Below are 20,154 nucleotides of genomic sequence, written 5' to 3' on the forward strand. Positions count from 1 at the left end.
CAAAAAACGCTTTTTATATCGGTCAGAAGGAAATGAAAAAAAAAAAAAAAAAAAAAAAAAAAACGATTTAGAGTGGTGCAATAAAGGAATTCTTAAACTTTCATGCGCTATTGTTATATCATATCCCAAAAAAAAATATATATATATATATACATATGAACGTACTTATACGCGTGTACTTAAGGCACACCTTACGCATAGGTGCAGTAGCAATTGTTCCTCTGCATTAACTGAGGTGTTTTCGAGATTCTTATTTTAGGAAAATTGGTATCCTTTGACTTGTATATATTTATGCTTGAAAACCTTTTTTCTCTTTCTGGGAATCCTTTACATACAGACGACTGAAGTTTAGGAAAATTATCATATGATGGAAGGAATTTACAGCTTACAGTTGTACAGAAATTTTCTTGATTTATAGTGTCCATGGTTGTGGCTTGATCTGGTTCCAAACGAATAGTTGCATCTGAATTTCTGTTTTGCAAATTTAACTCACTTAATAGTTGAATATCTTTTTCATTAATATTTGTGGTTTGTTTTTGTTTAAGATCTGCGTATTTGACTTCTTTACTTTCAACTTCTTTGCTTATATCAATGTTAGGGCAATTAACTTCGGGTATTTCTACAATACTTTCTCTTTTATTTGTCTTTAAAACAGGTATAACTTTTTCGACAATCATATATCTAGGTACTGTAATAATTCTTTCTCTGTTCACATACACTGGTACATCCACGATTTTCTCAATAGTTTTAATTTGTGGAACCTCAACAATTTTTTCCTGATATATAATTCTATCAACATTTTTTATTTTTTCCACGTATACAGTCTTTGGTTTATATACATTTTTGTACTGGATTACGGGTCTTATTTGTTCTACTATCCTTTCAACTGTTTTTATATGAGGGACTTCTACAATTTTTTCTAATAACACCTCTTTAGGAACTTCAACAATCTTATTTTGAACTATTGGCTCTAACACTTTTGGTGGCAATTGTTTATTTACGATTTGTGGGAATTGCTCATTTTCATTTTCTTTAGATTCAAAAACGTTGTCCCCTGAACAACAGGCTAATTTTTGATTTGTCGAGCACATTTTTGCAAACGTTGTTGTTTAAATGTCTTACTTTATTTTTTTTTTTTTTTTTTATACTACGACGTGTTTACTTATATATGAATAAATATATATACGTATACATACTTAAACATACATATATATATTTGTATATATATATGAGCTGTTTTTCGGGTAACTTTTATGTAGCAGGCTAGAAGTGTAAAACGGTTTCACAATAATAATGGAGTTTTAAATTAGCTTAGAGGTACTAATTTGAATTAAAAATCAATTGAAATTAGTTTTAAAAAAAAAAAAAAAAATTCCACATAAATATTTATGCGTACAATAATAAGTTACATCTATTCCTTAATATCTTGTTCTTTATATATATAGATCTCAAGATGTATAACTATTACAATTTTAAAGAAAAGAAAAGAAAATAAAGGAGTGGTGGTGGAATTGTAATAAAATATAGTTACTGCTTAAATACTAAGCTAACAAAGAATTATTTTTTTACAGTAATTGGCACAAAAAAAAAAAATAAAAATAAAGGAACGGCAAAGAGGAAAAATAAAAATAAAAAATAAAAAAATAGAAAGCAAGGTTGCGAGAAATTTTTATTTTTTTTTTTTACTATAAATATTTAAATAAAAAATAATACTATACACGCACACACGAATGTATATATATTTTTTTTAAGTCCTAGTAATAAAAGAGAAAGAAATAACGAAAAATAGGTTGCTCCTTTTTATTCAAAGCAATATAAATAAAAAAATATATATACACAAACTAGAATGCTTTAAATATAAAACGTCCTTTTGTGAAATTGTAGAATTGTTCAAAAAATATTAATAAAATGAAAATGAAGACTTGTTATATTTTTTGCTTCATGGAAAAAGATATTAACAAATAAGAAAAAAAAAAAAAAAAAAATATTAACAGTTGCCAAATAGCTTTTTTTAAATTGCTGATTTAAGTGTTACATAATAATATATATATATATACAACATGTATATTATGTATATTATGTATATATATATATATATATATATATATATATATATATATATATATATATATATATATATATCTATGTATATTTATTTATTTATTTTTATAATAATATTTAAATGCTTAATGTTTCAAAATGTATAAAAAGGCAAAAAAATAAAAGGAAAAATTAAGAAACTTTCTAAAAAATGTTGTAAACAACACTTTATTTACGCACACATCAAAATCAGCAACCATTCGTTCAACTACTTTTTTTTAAATATAATATTGTTCAGGTAAAAATTGTAAAAAAAAAAAAAAAATTTAACGCACGCAAAAATAGCTATTTTAAAAATTATGTATATTATTTAAAAATAAGGAGTTATAAAAAAAAAAAAAAAAAAAAAAAAAAGGAAAAAATGGGAAAAACATCGCATGTACAGGTTATAAAATATTTGTAACTTATTTTTTTTCCATATATTACATTTTTCCTATTTTTCCAATATTTTCTGTTATTCCAATTTTTTCTGTTTTTCCAATATTTTCTATTTTTTTTTTTTTTTTTTATAATTTCATTTAACTATATGTGCCTTTTAATTTTTACTTGTTTCCATTAAATTTTACACATTCATTCACTTCAGAAAATGTTCAGACGCGCACATATACATATGTATTAACACTTTTCGAAAAACGTAAAAAATTAAAAAAAGAAAGTCAATACCTCATTTCTCATAAAATGGATATATATATATATATATATATATATATATATATATATATATATATATATATATTATACATATTTACATAAATGTATACCTATACTTTTATGTGTATACACTGAATTTGAAATAATGGTACTCTGCATTCCTTTTTATTTTAATTTTTAATCTTTTTTTTTCTAGTTCCTTATTTCTCTAAATAAAAAAAAATCATTTATTAGGGTTGTTGATGGCAGATGTAGCCAACTATCTCTCGTCGTATAATATGCTGTCAGTTTTCTGTCAGTATACCGCATTATTTCGTCCATATCATAGGAACTCGTCTGAAAGCGCAAAAAATTAAAAAAAATAAAAATGAAGTAAAATATAGAAAAAAATGGAAGTAAAATGTTACAAGAACTTTGCAAAAATGTAGCGAAGTTCCTCTATGCCTTAAAAACTATGGTTCTATATAACCCTTGCATAAACATTAATATAAAAACAGATGAAACCTATCCATTTAAATTATTATTCTAATTAATACTGTAATATACAATAATAATATAAGTTGTGTATTATATTTCATAGAGATAAATTTTTTTTAATTTTATTCATCATTTCGTATTTTGCCAATGTGTAAGACAATCACTTATCCGTCAGTACATGCATATAGTTATAAAAAAAAACATAAAAGTAATAAGTATTATAAAAAATGCATTTAGAATATTTATTATATATTAAATAACTGTTTGCATGCGATTTAGAATATAAATTCTTGCTAAGAAATTCCCTGTAATATAATAAAATAAATGATAATTTCAATATATAGTTCACTGTTTTCCTCCTTTAAAAAAGGTAATAATAAAGTCCGTTTAAGCGTATTTCAGTCATATATTAATATATACAACATAATTTTGGTCTATTCAAAATTTTATGCCTCAGAATTTTAGAAATAACTGCTTTTAAATGATAAATATAAAAACTGATGTTTATAATAATTTTTCTAAAGCACAGGAAAATAAATTAGTTAACAGTTATTCAGATTTTAAAATAGTGCTTATGGGGAATTATTCATTTTTATTCATTAAAAGTATATAGTTAATATTTTTCTATATATATATATATATATATATATATATATATATATATATATATATATATATATTACATTCAATTTGAATGAAAAATTATTGTAAAAAAATACTTACTCTGTACAATTTTGCTGGATTTTTTTTCATCCATGCTACTTTTCTTCTTCTTGTTCTTCTGTGTGAGCTTTTCTTCTTCGGTACAGCATATAAAGAAAAACTCCTTTTATTTTTACAGATATTATTATTACAACTGTTTTGCACAATTGTGGACGTATTTAAAAAGAAACTTGGTAATGTAGTATTTAATTTAAATGTTAACAAGTGTTTTAGGCTGATTACTAAAAGGAGTAGAAGCTTAAGAAGTGACATTTCTTGAAAAACCAAAATGTGTAAAATGGAATTATTCCATTATGTATTTTATTTCTTCATATATCTTACATTTTCTGTTACAGTGAAAAGGTGGGGGAAAATTGAATATTTTTAAATTCTGTGAAAATACAAGAAAAGAAATTTGTAGTAATTTAAAGAAAATTTACTTTCGAAAAATTATGTTACAGAATAATTGATAAAAAATAAAATAAAATAAAATACTAACACAAATCCAACATTTTTAAGTTACGATTTGTTATAATTTTTTTTTTTTTTATAATTCCTTTTTTAATTTTATAATATTTTGTTCGCAACATAACATTAGCAATTTGGGCCTATGAGACTCCTTTCTCCACAAATAGCAATTATTTTATATATATAATTTTAATCTTTTTTCCTCATTCGTAATAAATGTAATATAATAGCATAGGAATGTTATTACACCTAAATATTTTGAAGCGCTTGTTATCTATGCTTTTTTTTTTTTTTTTTTATTTTCTATCATAACTCTGTATGGTATACTTTTCTTTCAAAGGCGTAATTCTTATGATGGTACGCAAGACATTTTGTTTGGACGCCATTGTAATGCCGACAAAAATGAATATTTTTTTAAAATATTGTGAATGTTCCTTTTAATAAATTTTAACATATTTTAACATATTTTAACATATTTTAACATATTTTAACATATTTTAACATATGTTAACATATTTTAACAGTTTATAACAAATTTTAACAGTTTTTAACAAATTTTAACAGTTTTTAACAAATTTTAACAGTTTTTAACGATTTTAAACTTGTTGTTTTCCTTTTTTATTCCCATTTTTCCCGAATTTGATTCTTTTTAGTGGGCCAGGATTATTAACCGAACAGCAATGTTAAGACCGTTCTTTTTTTTCCTTGCTACAAATTAAAATTCGATAAAGGGATATATGACAAACTCGTGGAGTTGCATATCTTACTGCGTATAATAGTAAAGAACTACAAAAAAATATACAATGGTGTAACTGAGAAATAATACATTCCTGACATCATATGAAATTGTGAACATGTTTCTTTTAACTAATATGATAAGGCGATATGTAACAGATAAATATATTTGTATAGAAACCTGTTTTGCTTTTAAAAGACGCATATGTACACTCTTAAGTAAGGATGCAAATTTAGTTAACTTTAAGGAAAAAAATTCTTTTTCGGTTAACCAAAGTAATAATGCAAATACATTATATAATGACAATTTCACACCTCACTGGATAAACCTGAACAAACAAGAAAAAAACAAATTAGCTAGCGAAGAAAAGGAAAAACACAAAATGTGCAATAATTCTGAATGTGTACTATATAAAGAATATTTGAGTATTTCCAAAAGGTCTAAAATGATGAAATATATCATAAGATTAAGAAAAAAAAGCAATTTTCGAAAAAAAATGAATGCATTTTTTGTAAAAGATTCAGAAACAATTGTACATTTATCGAATAATAACAATTCCCTTATATTTGAAGCAATTCTGTCGAATAGTAAAACATTCTTACATCATTTTAAAAATAAATGCAAAAAATTGTATTATGCAAATGATGACATATTAAAGTATATTTTTCATGATTCACCAAACGTTAAAAAAGAAAAAAACAACGATTCTATAGCTATAATAAAAATACCACCAAATAATCTTAAAAAATTTGAAAATATAAAATTTTTGCTTGCATTTGATAGAATTAGATATGCATATAATTTAGGGAAAATATTAAGCACTGCCTATTCTATGAATGTTGATTTTTTCTTTTATGTTCATAATACAGTAGATCCATTTAACCATAAAGTAATTGAAGTAACAAGAGGATCACATTTTCATATTCCTTATATATTTGGCTCTTATGAAGAATTAGAAAATATTTGTACCCAACATAAGCTCCTACCTATTGTAGCACATACAAGTGGTATTAACCTCACTAATATTTTGAAAGAATCGAAGCACAATGGCGTATGTCTTATACTTGGAAACGAATCGACTGGCCCTCACGCGGACATCTTAAGCTTTGCAAAGCCGTAATATTACATGAATGCAAGAAGTGTGCTCATCTGCGCCTATATTTTTCGCCCATTTTTAGCTCATTTTATCTCACATTTTTCTTGCAACCCCTTTTTCCAATTTAACACTCTCTTATCCCTTTTGCAGGATTAGTTTACCTATGCACGAAATGACCAACTCCTTAAACGTATCCGTAGCTGCAAGTATTTTTATTCATTACCTCAAAAATATGTTGTAACGAGTCTATCGCATATTCAGTTGCTACCAGCACTTAAGGATAAAAGTTAGCAAGATGTACACATAGATGATAGTTGAACATGTTCTGATACCACCAATTTTCTGTAGTTGTGCGTACATTAAAAATATAAAAATGTTTTTCAAAAATAACACCCATCCATCGTTTAAACCCATTTTAAACATCTTCCCTTCTTTTCCTGCCATTTTATACAAAAAAATATATTACATTATTAGCCAACAAAAAAAAAAAAAAAAAAAAAAAAAAAAAAAAAGCTAAAAAATTCTGTACATATATATATACATCTTTCATTTTTATTATTATTTTTTTTTTTTTTTATGTTTACAACTTATTTTAAATGAACTGAATGTATTTGAAAAATATACATACACAGGGGTGAACAAAACAAAAAATATATAATAGATAAAATAACGTAGAATGATCCAAAATAATCCAACGTAATGTAAAATTAATTAAAAAATGAACAAATCATTGAGCACCCTGATGGACTACAAAAACTTGCTTGTACATTTTCGATAAACATAAGGGCCATACTATACTTTAATACCTGCTGACATAAAAGTATAGTGACGTAATTTTCCCCTCAGTTTGTTAGTCTTTAGAGTAGTCTACCATCAGATTTATGAGCAATTATATAATTATAGCCATCATATCCACCATAAAAAACAGTTGATTCGTTAGCTAAACGGGTATCTATACATGAACATGTTGTATGGGAATCATATATATGTATAATATATATATATATATATATATATATATATATATATATATATACATGCAAGTACATATAATTATTCATGTTTGTATTAATCTGGGAGCTGATTAATTTTCAATTTTTCGTAAGATTGTTTATATGAACAAATGTATTAAAAAAAAAGTAGTTATTCATATATTCCTCGGTGAGGGTGTGAATGTACCCTCACTATTGCTGCAGCTAACCTTTTAATGGGTACAGGTAATTTAAAAAAAAAAAAAATAATAAAATAAAATAAAATACGGATAAAAAAATGAGTGAAAAAAATATTACAAAGTATAAAAATGCACAGGGTTATATTCATATGAAGTAATGAGGCAAAATATTGAGTCATAAAACGATAAAAGGATCATAGATAAACATAAAAAAAAAAAAAAAAAAAATTGAAGAATAAAGATAAGGTAAAAAGAACAAAAAAAAAGAGGGAAAAAAGAAATGATTGAGTGTAAAAGAATATGCGTCAATCATGGTATTAAAGCAATATGCGTTCTTGAAAATTATTTAATAGGAATTTCATTTGGAAATGTCATAAAAATAGTAAATGTGATAACTACAAATATACTACTAGAATATGTTGTTTCATCGAGCAGTAATATATATGGCTTGGTTTACAAAAGGATATATGAAAACAAAGGCATATTAGTAGCACATGGAGTACATAAAATTTATTTCTACATTTTAACTGTTGTACATATTAACAAATGCCACCTAAAATTACTATCAAAATATTGTACAAATAAATGGATATTAACAGTTCGATTTCTGCAATGTGATAAGGAAAGCTGTGGGTTCCCACTATACGATAAGAGGAGAAGACTGAATGGAGGAAACAAACCAAACCTGCGTAACAGTAAACAAAGTGCTATCGTTCTTTGCCTCAGTAATGGAAGTGTTCTACTCGTGAACATATACAAAGGTATCAGCCTGTGCAAATATAAATTTAAGGGCATACATTTGCTATATAGTGCCGATATATATATAAAAGCAAACAGAAGTGTCTATAGAATTGACGTGGCTGGTGGTACCCCTTTCAACAAAATACTGTTATGGAGCTTCAAAATAAAAAAAAATAAAATAGTGCAATTATGGGATAAGAATGAGAAGAAAACGCAGAAGCAGAAGACGCACGAGCGTAAGGAGAAGAAAGAAAACGTTTCATTAAAATGTATTCAAGAATTAAGCGGCCATAGGGGAATCATATTTAAGGTAAAGTTTTTTAGAAAAGGCAAGTACATAGGGTCCGTATCTGACGACAGAGAGGGCAGAATTTGGCTTAGGGCGAGGAAAGAAAAAGGACATAAAAAAAGGAAGAAAATAAGAGAAGAACAAAATAGTCAAAAGGAAATATATTCCCTTAAAAGAAAACTCACTCCAAACATTACAAAAAAGAAAAAAAAAAAAAAATTTCTTCTGCCTTACTATCAGAATTACAAAATATTAGGAGGACATGGTGCCAGGATATGGGATCTTGACATGGGTACATTAAACAGAAAAACATTTTTTATAACGTGTAGTGAAGATTCATCTTGTCATGTGTACAGCAAAAAACATTTAAAAGGATACTTAAAATTTTGTAATGATAATGGAAGCACAGTTAGATGTATATGCTTCCATGAAAAGCTGGGCTTGATCATATCCGGCACGGACAATGGTACCGTGCATATAAGATCAATGGCGACATATATTCTAAATGATCTAAAAATGGATCCAAGAGAAATGAGTCAGGCGAATATGCTCGCGGAGCGGTTGAATGGAGAAGTAGGTACAGAAGTAGGTGCAGACGTAGGTGCAGAAGTAGATGCAGACGTAGGTGCAGAAGTAGGTGCAGACGTAGGTGCAGAAGTAGATGCAGACGTAGGTGCAGAAGTAGGTGCAGACGTAGGTGCAGACGTAGGTGCAGAAGTAGGTGCAGACGTAGGTGAAGACGTAGGTGCAGACGTAGGTTTAGAAGTAGGTGAAGACTTAGGTGAAGACGTAGGTGCAGACGTAGGTTTAGAAGTAGGTGAAGACGTAGGTGAAGACGTAGGTGTAGATATAGGTGTTGACGTAGGTGTAGAAGTAGGTGAAGAAGTAGGTGCAGACGTAGGTTTAGAAGTAGGTGAAGACTTAGGTGAAGACGTAGGTGCAGACGTAGGTTTAGAAGTAGGTGAAGACGTAGGTGAAGACGTAGGTGCAGACGTAGGTTTAGAAGTAGGTGAAGACGTAGGTGAAGACGTAGGTGTAGATATAGGTGAAGACGTAGGTGCAGACGTAGGCACCAAAACAGGCGTACGAATCAACTGCGAATGGGGAAATATGATTGCCCATTTGCCTGCACATGAAATCCAGAAAAATGAAAAACGTTTAGGTGACACCATTTGTCCTTTTTTTCAAAATGTGAATAGCAAGTACTACTACAATACAGAGGCTAAAAATGTAAATTCACGAGAAGATCTTTTGAGTTTCCAAATTGACGATTTTAATGAAATTTTGAAAAAAAATAATGATTGGATCAGGTCAATTTATCATATAAATATTTATGACATACTCATTAGTTCCAATTTTGGGTGTCTATATATTTTAAAAGCAAAAAATAAGAAGAAAGTAAGTGTACAATTAATATATGAAGAAAAAAAAAAAAATTATTTACTAACCTGTTTAACATTTTACGGGTTAAATTACATTTGCTTGGGTTTTAGTAACGGTTTTTGTTGTTTTATTTTCTTAAAAAAAAATGAAAAATTGGAAGAGAATGAATCTAAGTTAGCTAAAGGAGAAAGAAGAGAAAAATTAGCTTATTTTAAATGTTTTTCACATCGTATAAGTGAAATGTGTTTGATACCACTACCTTCTGTAAGTCTAGACAAATTATGCTTCCCAAGGAGGTACAAAAATGTAGAGTATGTTTTGTACGCGTCCGTAAAGAAGGATAACTCGGATCGAACCTCGTGTCGTACTGGTAGTAGTAGCTCCAATGGTAGTAGCATCAGTGGTAGTAGCATCAGCGGTAGTAGTGGGAACATCCCCTCTGAGGACATGTTTCGTCAAGTTGTGTATAACCACGAAAGAGAATGGGACCCAGGTCATAGCGCAGATCCTAGCAATAGAGACCACCCTAGTTGTAAAGGCGACCAACTTGGTGCTCTTCCAAGTGAGCCTCATTCCCCAGTGCACAATTTTATCCTGTGTAATTTCGACCACACGGGAAGTGTAAAACTATTCAGCGTCGAGGATACGAAGGGAGACATAAGGATAAGCAATGTTGTATATACTTATATAGATGTTAAGAATAAAAAGTCGAAAATCATATCAGTTAATTATGTGATGAGGCAAAAAAAAAAAAAAATTGGTATTTTACTATTTATTGGAGATGAATATGGCTGTATATTTGTCCTCTACATAACTATCCCCATTTTGATAAAATTAAATGAAGTTGTTTACAATTTTCAAAAATCGATAGTAAAAAGTAAAGATAAATTACGAGTACATAGTAATAGAAAAGTATTTGACATAAAAATTATTGATGGATATATATACTCCTGTGGACAAAATGGGCACATAGTCAAATATCAGTTATATAAGGATACCAATCATGTATATACTTTATATAAATTATGTACAATTAAAATGTCGTACTACTCATCTATATATAAATTACTCCCATTGTATGTACATGCAGAGGGTATTATACAGAGAAAAAATTTCATACAACAAGTTAAAAACAATGATGTCAATAAAAAGGAGGACTATCCTAATAACAGGGGTAGATCCATTTTTAGTAAAAATAATACCATTGGTAGTGATGTAAACATAATTACGCAAGATAATAATCATTATTATTCCAATGAAAAAGAAAATTTACACAATATTTATATCTGCTGTTTTAAGGAAAAAAAGTTTGTTCTCTACGATTTAAAAAACAAAACAGAATATTTATCAGTCTATTGTGGTGGTTTTAGGAGACCACTCAGTATTTTCATGAAGCCTGACTCTAATTTTATTAAAACATTTTCACTTTGTTTTTGTAAGGAAAAAAATATATATATGCATTTTAAAAAATTAAATAGCACTACAAATACCATTGTACCGTATGAACAAATATATATGAACTCAGGCTTTCATGTTAAAAATGTTTCCTACGTTTTGTGGATGAACAAAAATTATTTATGCACATGTTCAGAGGACGGTATGATAAAGGTCATCCAGCTAAGCAGAAAAATTACGAATATGTCTAACATTGTACAGGCTTCTAACCATTTTGGAGACGGAAATGCGCAGATTGATAGAGGTCCTCCGATTGTTGCGCCCGGGGTATCCACACCCTCGAATGGAAGGGGTAGTACCCACCAAAGTACTTCCAATAGTATAAAAGGAAAGGAGGGAATACCCCACTCCAAAGTTCTCCCAGCTATGGTTGGGAAGAGAAACTGTCAGACGAAATTGTCACATAGGAAAGAAACAAAAAGTGAGAGAGAAAAGAACAGAAACGGAATTACTGTTCTGAATCATAAAATGGCAGTTATCCAAAATATTTATAATCACAACGAGCCAATTTTTTATATATGTTTTTTGAAAAACCCTTTTTATTATTCTAAAAAATTAAAATTTATAGTCAGTGTAGGGGCAAAGAACTCGGTTCATGTATTTTACATGTTCACTGATATTAAGAACGTTCCAGTTATATACCATTTAGAAAAATTAAAAACTAAGCTCTTCTTAACTAATAATACTAGATTTTTATGTGTTCAAGGGATATATAAAATACTCTCGAATATTACAAATAAATATATTATTGTTGTACACCTATTTATTGGTACCTCTATTGGTTATATAATTCATTATTCAGCAGTATATCAACTTGCAATACATAAAAATATTGTTATTTCGAAAATTTTAAAACCTGCTTACTTAGTTGCTTCTTATAATCTAAGAAGCACGATTCTTTGTATAAATTTAAGCCACATTTATATGAACATTGAGTCATTATATTCTTGTAATGATAAATTGAATGAACAACTGGAGGGTAGCTTCTCCTTCAAAACATCAACAAATGGTTACTTCAAAGCGTTAGATTCAGATGCTTCTTTTGAAAAAATTAAAAATAGATACTATAATGTAGAGGATGAATTAGTGATTAATGAAGGACTTAACCATCTACCGATGAGGTGGACTGGAAGCTTTCCTGATGAGTTTCCCATTCTAGCAAAAGAGAATTTAGGACAGGGAGGAAATGAAACTGAAAAATTGATTACGCTAACTGAGGCAAAGAAAGAAGAACAGACAGAAAGCAAAAGCTCCCCTGGTCCCCTAAGGGAGCTAAGCTATCATTACTTTGTGTATAAGAAAAAAATAAAAGATCAATATGCACAAAATATACTATGTTGCGGTCTAAATAATGGCAAAGTAAACTTTTATCATGTTATGACAAATTTATCCTTGTTGAAAATTGTACAGATTCACCAAAGTGGTATAAATCATATATGTGTTAAAAAAAAAAAAAAAAAAAATTTGCTACAGATTTTTAGCTGCGGGGATGATCAGTCAATAAATATACTAGTTATGAATATTGTGTGCAATACAAATAATACGAGTCATGACTGTGGTCAGAGCAACATTACACTTATAATGATGCAAAACACAAACTTTTCTAACGCACATTTGTCTTCTATTAGATCCATGGTTCTTTTCTCTAATTTTTTGCTAAGCGTATCGTGGGATCAGTATATTTACGTGTGGGAAATCAAAAGAGAGGAAAATTGGGGAAAAACTAAGGGCGAACATATGGGCAAAAATAAGCGCCTAAATGAACGTGATAATAGAAATAAAAATAGATGCAAATATAGATGTAAAAGTAGTTATAAAAACATCGTAATACAGAAAAGGAAGCAGGTAAAAATAGCCGTGTATGATGTTTCTTGTTTAAACGCTTTTGTAATTAAAAAGAAAGAAAAAATGCAACATTTTACAAAGAGTAACTGTGTGCAGGATACTCAAGTTATTCAAAAAACAAAGAATGACTTTATAGATGGTATTTTTAAAAGAAAAAGATCCCTTTATTTTAACGTGTATTTGTCCGTTGCAGGGACGAATGGAAGTTTAGAGCTCTTCTATTTAAAAAATGTTAAGTAGCAGGCCGTATTGACATTACTGTATGCAGTAATGTAATCTTTTTAACACGTTTCGCACAATGTATAGCTATATTTTTTTTTTTTTTTTTTTTTGTCATTGTTGTAGTACTAGTTCTTGCTGTTCATGAAGTGCTCAATTTTCAAGTGCAATGTTTAGTAACCATTTGAGGGGAACGAAATTTGCTGTCACTGTTTTATCATTTAAACTGTTCGTTGTGAAATATGCACATACATATATATATACTTACATATACTTATGTACACATGTACATATGAACATATGTGATGGGATCCATGGGAAGGTGCGTATTTGCATATCAATCCCTTTTTACCTCCTGTGCGACTGATGTCCATCTGATCTAGTGTAACACATGTGTACGCTTATTTTCGTGTACAAAATTTTACACCCTAACAAAGTTTATTTTTTGAAAGCCCCTTATACACATTTTTCAATTCAGTAATATCGCTAATTAGGAAATTTTTAAAATTTTCTTTTTTTTATATATATACATATAGTGCACGGGCGGTACATTCTGAAATACGTGTTTCGGACTTTCTGCTTTCTTAATATAACATAAATGGTAAGCAGTGCGTGTGTGCTTGCGCAGTTTTTTCATTATAAGGCAAAGCATTTATTAACAGTACGAGCATGAACAAATTGCAGAAGCGTTTTAAAAATAAAGGTAAAAAATGGGATTCAAAACAAGGATAAATCCGCACTATTCAGATGTTTTTTTCTTATTTAAAAAAAAAAAAAAAAAAATAGAAAGAACAGTAGTAACAGTAGCAACAGTAGTAACAACTGGAAGGATGTCCCTCTTAACTGCTTGTCTTGTGTAATAGGGAGTTAATCCCCCCTTCGTACTTGATAACCTCCTGAAACTTTATTCAACTACCATTAACATTTTAATTTTTGGCTCTTCCTCCCATTTTGATGCCATTAGTGCGATGCAGCACAATGTTAGTTCAAGAGGGGCGATATATGCATCATGTATATATATATATATATATATATATATATATATATATATATATATATATATATATATATATATATATATGTATATTTATTTATTTATTTTTTTTTTTGAGAAAAATTGATAATAGATTGGCATCTGTAAAAAGTTTTGTCTAGCAAAATGAACGGGGGATAGGGTGCGGGGGTGTACTCTTTTTATAGAGGATGCACGTGAGTGTGCGCGGGTAATTTAATGTACCCGGAGGATATCTGTAATACTGCATAATACTGCATAATACTGAGCAATACCGCGCAATGCTATACTCGTCAACGGCTGCTTACGCCCTTGGGGGAAGGAAAATCCGAGGGAATGTCATACCCTGGAAAATACGTTAAATGGGGTTTCAAAAGGAAAATGAGGAAAACCACCAAAGCTGCATATCCCTCAAATAGAGAATCAGGTCTATCGGGTACAGTATAAAATTTGTCAAAATATTTTATTGAAAAAAGAGCATATTTTAAGGCTTTAATATACCAGTGCTTATCATTTGTATAATTATATAGGTAAAGAAAAATCATGCCATTTCCTGATATGCCATGACATAACCCAAATCCTTTATATAATAATCCACGCTCCCAAAGGAGTAAACCCATTCTTTCAATAAATTGTTTATTATATTTATTACAAAAAAAAGTTGGTACATAATTATATTTTAGCAATTCAATTAGTAGAATTATAAAACCTACATTTCCATGACACCACTGAATTAACGTATCGTTTTTTTTTTTGTTCTTATCCTTTTTTATGGATGAATAAATATTATACTCTTTTGATATATAATGGGTAAGTATTTCGTCAGTTACTTTATATATCAATTGTATATATTCATTTAATTTTTCCACCACATGATTTTTACTATTCTCAAATTCATTTTCATCTATATTGTTATATATATATTTTTTTTTGTCATTCTGCTGTATTATTATGGCTGTACATAAATCTTTCAAATTATTACTAAAAAATAAAATTAGTTTAAATAATACAAAAAATATTCCAGCATACCCATGTGCAGCTCCTAAATATATTTGTTCATGCCATTCGAAATACAAACTAAGAGAAGTAATAGGAAACATAGTATTGCCATTTAATAAGCCATAATCAAATATAGAATTCATAATTCTATATAAATTTATTAATATCGTATTTTTATATTTAGAATTCATCCATATATTTTTACAAAATAAAAAAGAATATATATATCCACATTTCCCATACAACAATTCACATTCACTATTAACTGATGTTAACTCTTCCTTATTGTCTATCATATGATTAACTAATAACTCTATATTATTGTTAACACTTGTTTCATTTTCTAAATAGTAATGTACTACACTTGACAAACTATATATACCTATATCTCCTTCAAGAAATGATATGGCATTTTTCCCCTTATATTTATGTATACTTTTTATTATATTATAACCCAACTCTAAATATGTAATATTTTCATTACACTCATATAATAAAAGGTCCATATATAATATTCCTCCTATTCCGCAATATATAGACTGACTTCTATGTTCTTTTAATTCATTATTTAATTTCGAAGAGTACTCATTTATTTTCTTTTTTATCAAAACGACATTGTTGTCATTTTCTTCAAACTCTTCCAAGTACCCCTTCGAAATGTATCTGTTATTCCCCTCCATCATTCCTTGGAAATGTTACCATCAAATTGTAAGAGGCAGATATACACGACTTGACGTAAATACTCATGTATACACACACATGCATATATATACATATGTACATATATATATATATATAGAGAGAGAGTGCGCTCTCCTACAATGCGAAATTACAAGCGCACACTCTTCCTACTACACAAAATAACGCACAAGGAGTATCCTTAATGAAAGGATATTTAACGTATGTATGTTCAATGCTTGTACAATTAATGTATGTATATTCAGTGATTGAACATTTTTTTTTTTTTTTTTTTTTTTTTTAAAAAAGCGCTCTTTCAGCAGAAATTATTGCCTCTTACATTATATGTAAATATTAAATATGGGAAAAAAAAAGAAAAAAAAAAGGTGCAAAATAATTTCTCTTTATTGGAGAAATTTTGGAGCCTTAATTTCTTCAAAATTTCATAGCAATTAAATGCTTATGTTCTTCACTAATCCGTTAAGTTATACAAAAATTTAAGAGATTTTTGCCGAGTACAAGCCGGAATATGCAAATATGAATGAATTATTAATGCGTGCATAAATGCATACACACGAGCATGCATAATATGTGTATATGTACATGCATAATATATATGTATATATATATATTTTCAAGCGTAAGTGGGGAAAAATATCGGTTACAAATTGCAAAAAAAAAAGAATAGCTAAATTGGTGAATTAACACCTCCCCGTTTCAACATATATGAAAAACTGTTTTTAAAAACAGTAGCTGAATACGGAATTATGAAAACTTAAAACGAGTTACAATAAAATTGATGTTATTTCATAGGCTTCTTTACATCATACGTCTTTATTTTATCATTCACACTATAAAAAAGAAGAAGAAAAAAAAAAAAAACATTCATTAAAATGAAAAAGGTTATTATAAAAAAGGGAAATGCCTGAGGATACACCCTTTTTCTTTTAAACAATTCATTAACAAGTGGCACTGTATATAATACATTCAAACATGCACTTTTTTTCTCCACATTTTTGGATATCTTTTATGGTGAAATAACGCACTGTTTAATTTAATACATTACTATATAATTTAATTTAATATAATTTAATTTTTTTTTTTTTTTTTTATTTAGTATTACTGATGTTGTAATTCCGAAATACATAAAAAAAAAAATACATATACATACATATATATACATAAATTAAACTTGACAAATTAAAATTTTATTAGTTACTCCATTATTTTAGCTTACATGTATTATAGTAGTGATGAATGATCTTTCCATTTAATTTCACTTAAAATTTGAGTTCAAAAAAATTTTTATTAATAATTTTATTCTTTTACTTCTTTTTTAACACCGCCTGTGTTTATCCATTATTACCTCGTTTAATGTAGTTCTAATTTCTATCCACCCTTACAACATTATTTATCGCTGGCACTTTAATTTTACAAAATTTTGGTACAATAAATGAGTAATTGAATATGCACAAATGAATACATATATATATATATATATATATATATATATATATATATATATATATATATAGATATATAGATAGATAGATATAGATATAGATATAACTGTACATACCAATGAACACACTAATTTAATTCTAATATTTGTTTAACACGAGCTTTTAACGCTTATTTTTTTTACTACATTTTGGTACACCACTGATCAGTTAATGCATTCAACTTTAGCTAAGCCACAGAGAAGGAGATAGCGATAGACGTGTATATGTATGTAGGACATTGGAGCTTATGTGTTTATATTTATTGTCTAATTGACACAATAAAATGGCGCTTTAAATTTGCTTTCACGATTTACTAATGAGTAAATCAAGACATGAAAGTAAACTAATATGGTAATTAAATCGGGTAATTAGATGCAGAAATTTACTGAAGCAATTAACTGCGTCAATTAAATAAGTCAACTAAATGGGTCAATTCACTGTGTCAGTTAAATATGTCAACTAAATGAGTTAATTAAAAGAGGTAAATACAGTGTTATTCGCAAAACATGCTATACGAAAATTTTAATTAAGTTGCAAAGTATTTAATGCTTTAACGATGGTTACATAATTAGGGAAGGAAAAAAACAACTGTATAAAGGCATTTTTTAACTTTTCATTTTTACAATTGAATTATTTTAATTTACAAATCTGTTATTTCGTCAAACATACTTTTTTATCTTTTCTCTTCTATCCTTTATATTTTTTCATTTTTTCATATTTTGTTTTAAAATTAGCTGGTTACCATTTTAACCTTCCATCATAGTTGAAAAAAATATTTAGAAAAGATTTAATTTAAAAAAATATAAAATATACCATTTAAATGTAATACCCATCAAAAAAATATTTTTAAATATAAACTTAAAATGAGAAAAAAAAAAAAGTTGAAATACATTTTTAATAATAAGATATGTAACTCATAACTTGTTTTCTTGGGGATTCTTTTACTGCTTCAGGCAGTATTATGTGCAGATTAGAAAAAAATATAAAAAAATTAGAAAATAAGAAAATGAACAAATGAACAAATGAACAAATGAACAAATGAACAAATGAACAAATGAACAAATGAACAAATGAACAAATGAACAAATGAACAAATGAACAAATGAACAAATGAACAAATGAACATATAAACAAATGAACATATAAACAAATGAACATATAAACAAATAAAAAAATGAACAAATAAAAAAATGAAAAAGGAAAAAAATGAAAAAATGAACAAATAAAAAAATGAAAAGGGAAAAAAATGAAAAAGGAAAAAAATGAAAAAGGAAAAAAATGAAAAAAAGAAAAAGTGAACAAATGAAAAAATGAAAAAGGAAAAAAATGAAAAAAAGAAAAAGTGAAAAAGGAAAAAAATGAAAAAATAAAAGAATGAAAAAATAAAAGAATGAAAAAATAAAAGAATGAAAAAATAAAAGAATGAAAAAATAAAAGAATGAAAAAATAAAAGAATGAAAAAATAAAAGAATGAAAAAATGAAAAATAGAAGAGTGAAAAAATGAAAAATAAAAGAATGAAAAAATAATAATAATATTAAACTTAAATAATATTGATTTAAAGGCCGTATATTATTCTAAAAAAGAAATATTTTGAGGTTATATAAGATGGAGGGGGGGTAAAAAAAAAAAAAATAATAATAAAATAATAAAAAAAAAAATAAAATTGTATAAGCATAATTTAGTACTTGCTTAGATTCTTAATAACGTTAAAAAATATATACTTGTGAAAATCCTCAAACTCTTCAAATATATACGCGCATGTGTATATTGTATATATGTACATCATGTACATTTATGTGCCTCCTTTTTGTTTAACCATCTTAAGTTTATGGAACTAAAAGAAAGGAAGCATCAAATCATAAATTTTGAATAATTAAAGTTCTTTTGTTTTTCATGATATTATATAAAAGATATATCAAGTTATCTTTTACACCTTTTTCATGTTTTCACAAAATATCATGACATATACATATTTTTTTTTTTTTTTTTTTTATTTTCTCTATATTTGCCTGACCATGTCATAATGTCAAGAATCTAATTTTTTTTTCATTTTGCATTATTTCACTTATATATATTTATATATATATATATATATAATCTTTGCCATGTATTTGAATAATATATAAACCTATTTAAACACAATTTTGACACTGTTTTTGCTTATTATTTATTTATTCATTCGTTTATTCACTTTTATTATTTTGTTCCATTTAATTTCCCCTTCTTTTCTTCTTCGTCCCCTTTTTTTTTTTTTTTTTGTCATATAATATGATTTAAGTACATATTTTTTTATTATATCAATTTTCCTTAATATTTTTATTGTTACATATACTTGTGCTTAATCAGTTTAAATATATGTACACATATATATGTAATATACATGTTAAAATTTTTAAAAGAAAGCTGTTTTTGTGAATGTGTTTAAATAAGCATTTTTAATGAATTTTTGTAATAATTTTTATTTTATTTGTTTTACAATATATTTTTCTTAGCTTGTTTTTTTTTTTTTTTTCTCACAAACGCTTTTTTTCCTCTTTGTTCGTGATAAAATGAGCCAAAGGGAAGAAAGGGGCAAATAAAGTTATATATACAACTGTACGCGTATATATGTATATAAATATATATACA

At 27.3% G+C, this 20,154-nt stretch overlaps 5 protein-coding genes across 5 annotated transcripts; 2 read left to right on the top strand and 3 right to left on the bottom strand.

The window, feature by feature from the left end:
• Positions 1 to 191: 191 nt before the first annotated feature.
• Positions 192 to 1,091, bottom strand: IMC1g (inner membrane complex protein 1g, putative; the record flags this gene model as incomplete). The annotated part of the gene is made up of 1 exon (XM_029005368.1): positions 192 to 1,091. The coding sequence occupies one exon, from the start codon at positions 1,089 to 1,091 to the stop codon at positions 192 to 194; it is 900 nt and encodes a 299-aa protein (XP_028861963.1).
• A 1,852-nt stretch (positions 1,092 to 2,943) lies between these two features.
• PmUG01_10018800 (conserved Plasmodium protein, unknown function) lies at positions 2,944 to 4,203 on the bottom strand (the record flags this gene model as incomplete). Its single annotated transcript, XM_029005369.1, has 2 exons — positions 2,944 to 3,087; positions 3,952 to 4,203. 2 exons carry the CDS (start codon positions 4,201 to 4,203, stop codon positions 2,944 to 2,946), a joined length of 396 nt encoding a protein of 131 aa, XP_028861964.1.
• A 1,067-nt stretch (positions 4,204 to 5,270) lies between these two features.
• Positions 5,271 to 6,471, top strand: PmUG01_10018900 (RNA methyltransferase, putative; the record flags this gene model as incomplete). The annotated part of the gene is made up of 2 exons (XM_029005370.1): positions 5,271 to 6,250; positions 6,381 to 6,471. 2 exons carry the CDS (start codon positions 5,271 to 5,273, stop codon positions 6,469 to 6,471), a joined length of 1,071 nt encoding a protein of 356 aa, XP_028861965.1.
• Positions 6,472 to 7,681: 1,210 nt separating this feature from the next.
• Positions 7,682 to 13,354, top strand: PmUG01_10019000 (WD repeat-containing protein, putative; the record flags this gene model as incomplete). Its single annotated transcript, XM_029005371.1, has 1 exon — positions 7,682 to 13,354. The coding sequence occupies one exon, from the start codon at positions 7,682 to 7,684 to the stop codon at positions 13,352 to 13,354; it is 5,673 nt and encodes a 1,890-aa protein (XP_028861966.1).
• Positions 13,355 to 14,638: 1,284 nt separating this feature from the next.
• Positions 14,639 to 16,027, bottom strand: PmUG01_10019100 (G-protein coupled receptor, putative; the record flags this gene model as incomplete). The annotated part of the gene is made up of 1 exon (XM_029005372.1): positions 14,639 to 16,027. One exon carries the CDS (start codon positions 16,025 to 16,027, stop codon positions 14,639 to 14,641), a length of 1,389 nt encoding a protein of 462 aa, XP_028861967.1.
• Between the last annotated feature and the right edge of the window lie 4,127 nt (positions 16,028 to 20,154).

The sequence above is a fragment of the Plasmodium malariae genome, assembly GCF_900090045.1.
Source record: "Plasmodium malariae genome assembly, chromosome: 10".
In the NCBI taxonomy this organism is placed as follows: domain Eukaryota; phylum Apicomplexa; class Aconoidasida; order Haemosporida; family Plasmodiidae; genus Plasmodium; species Plasmodium malariae.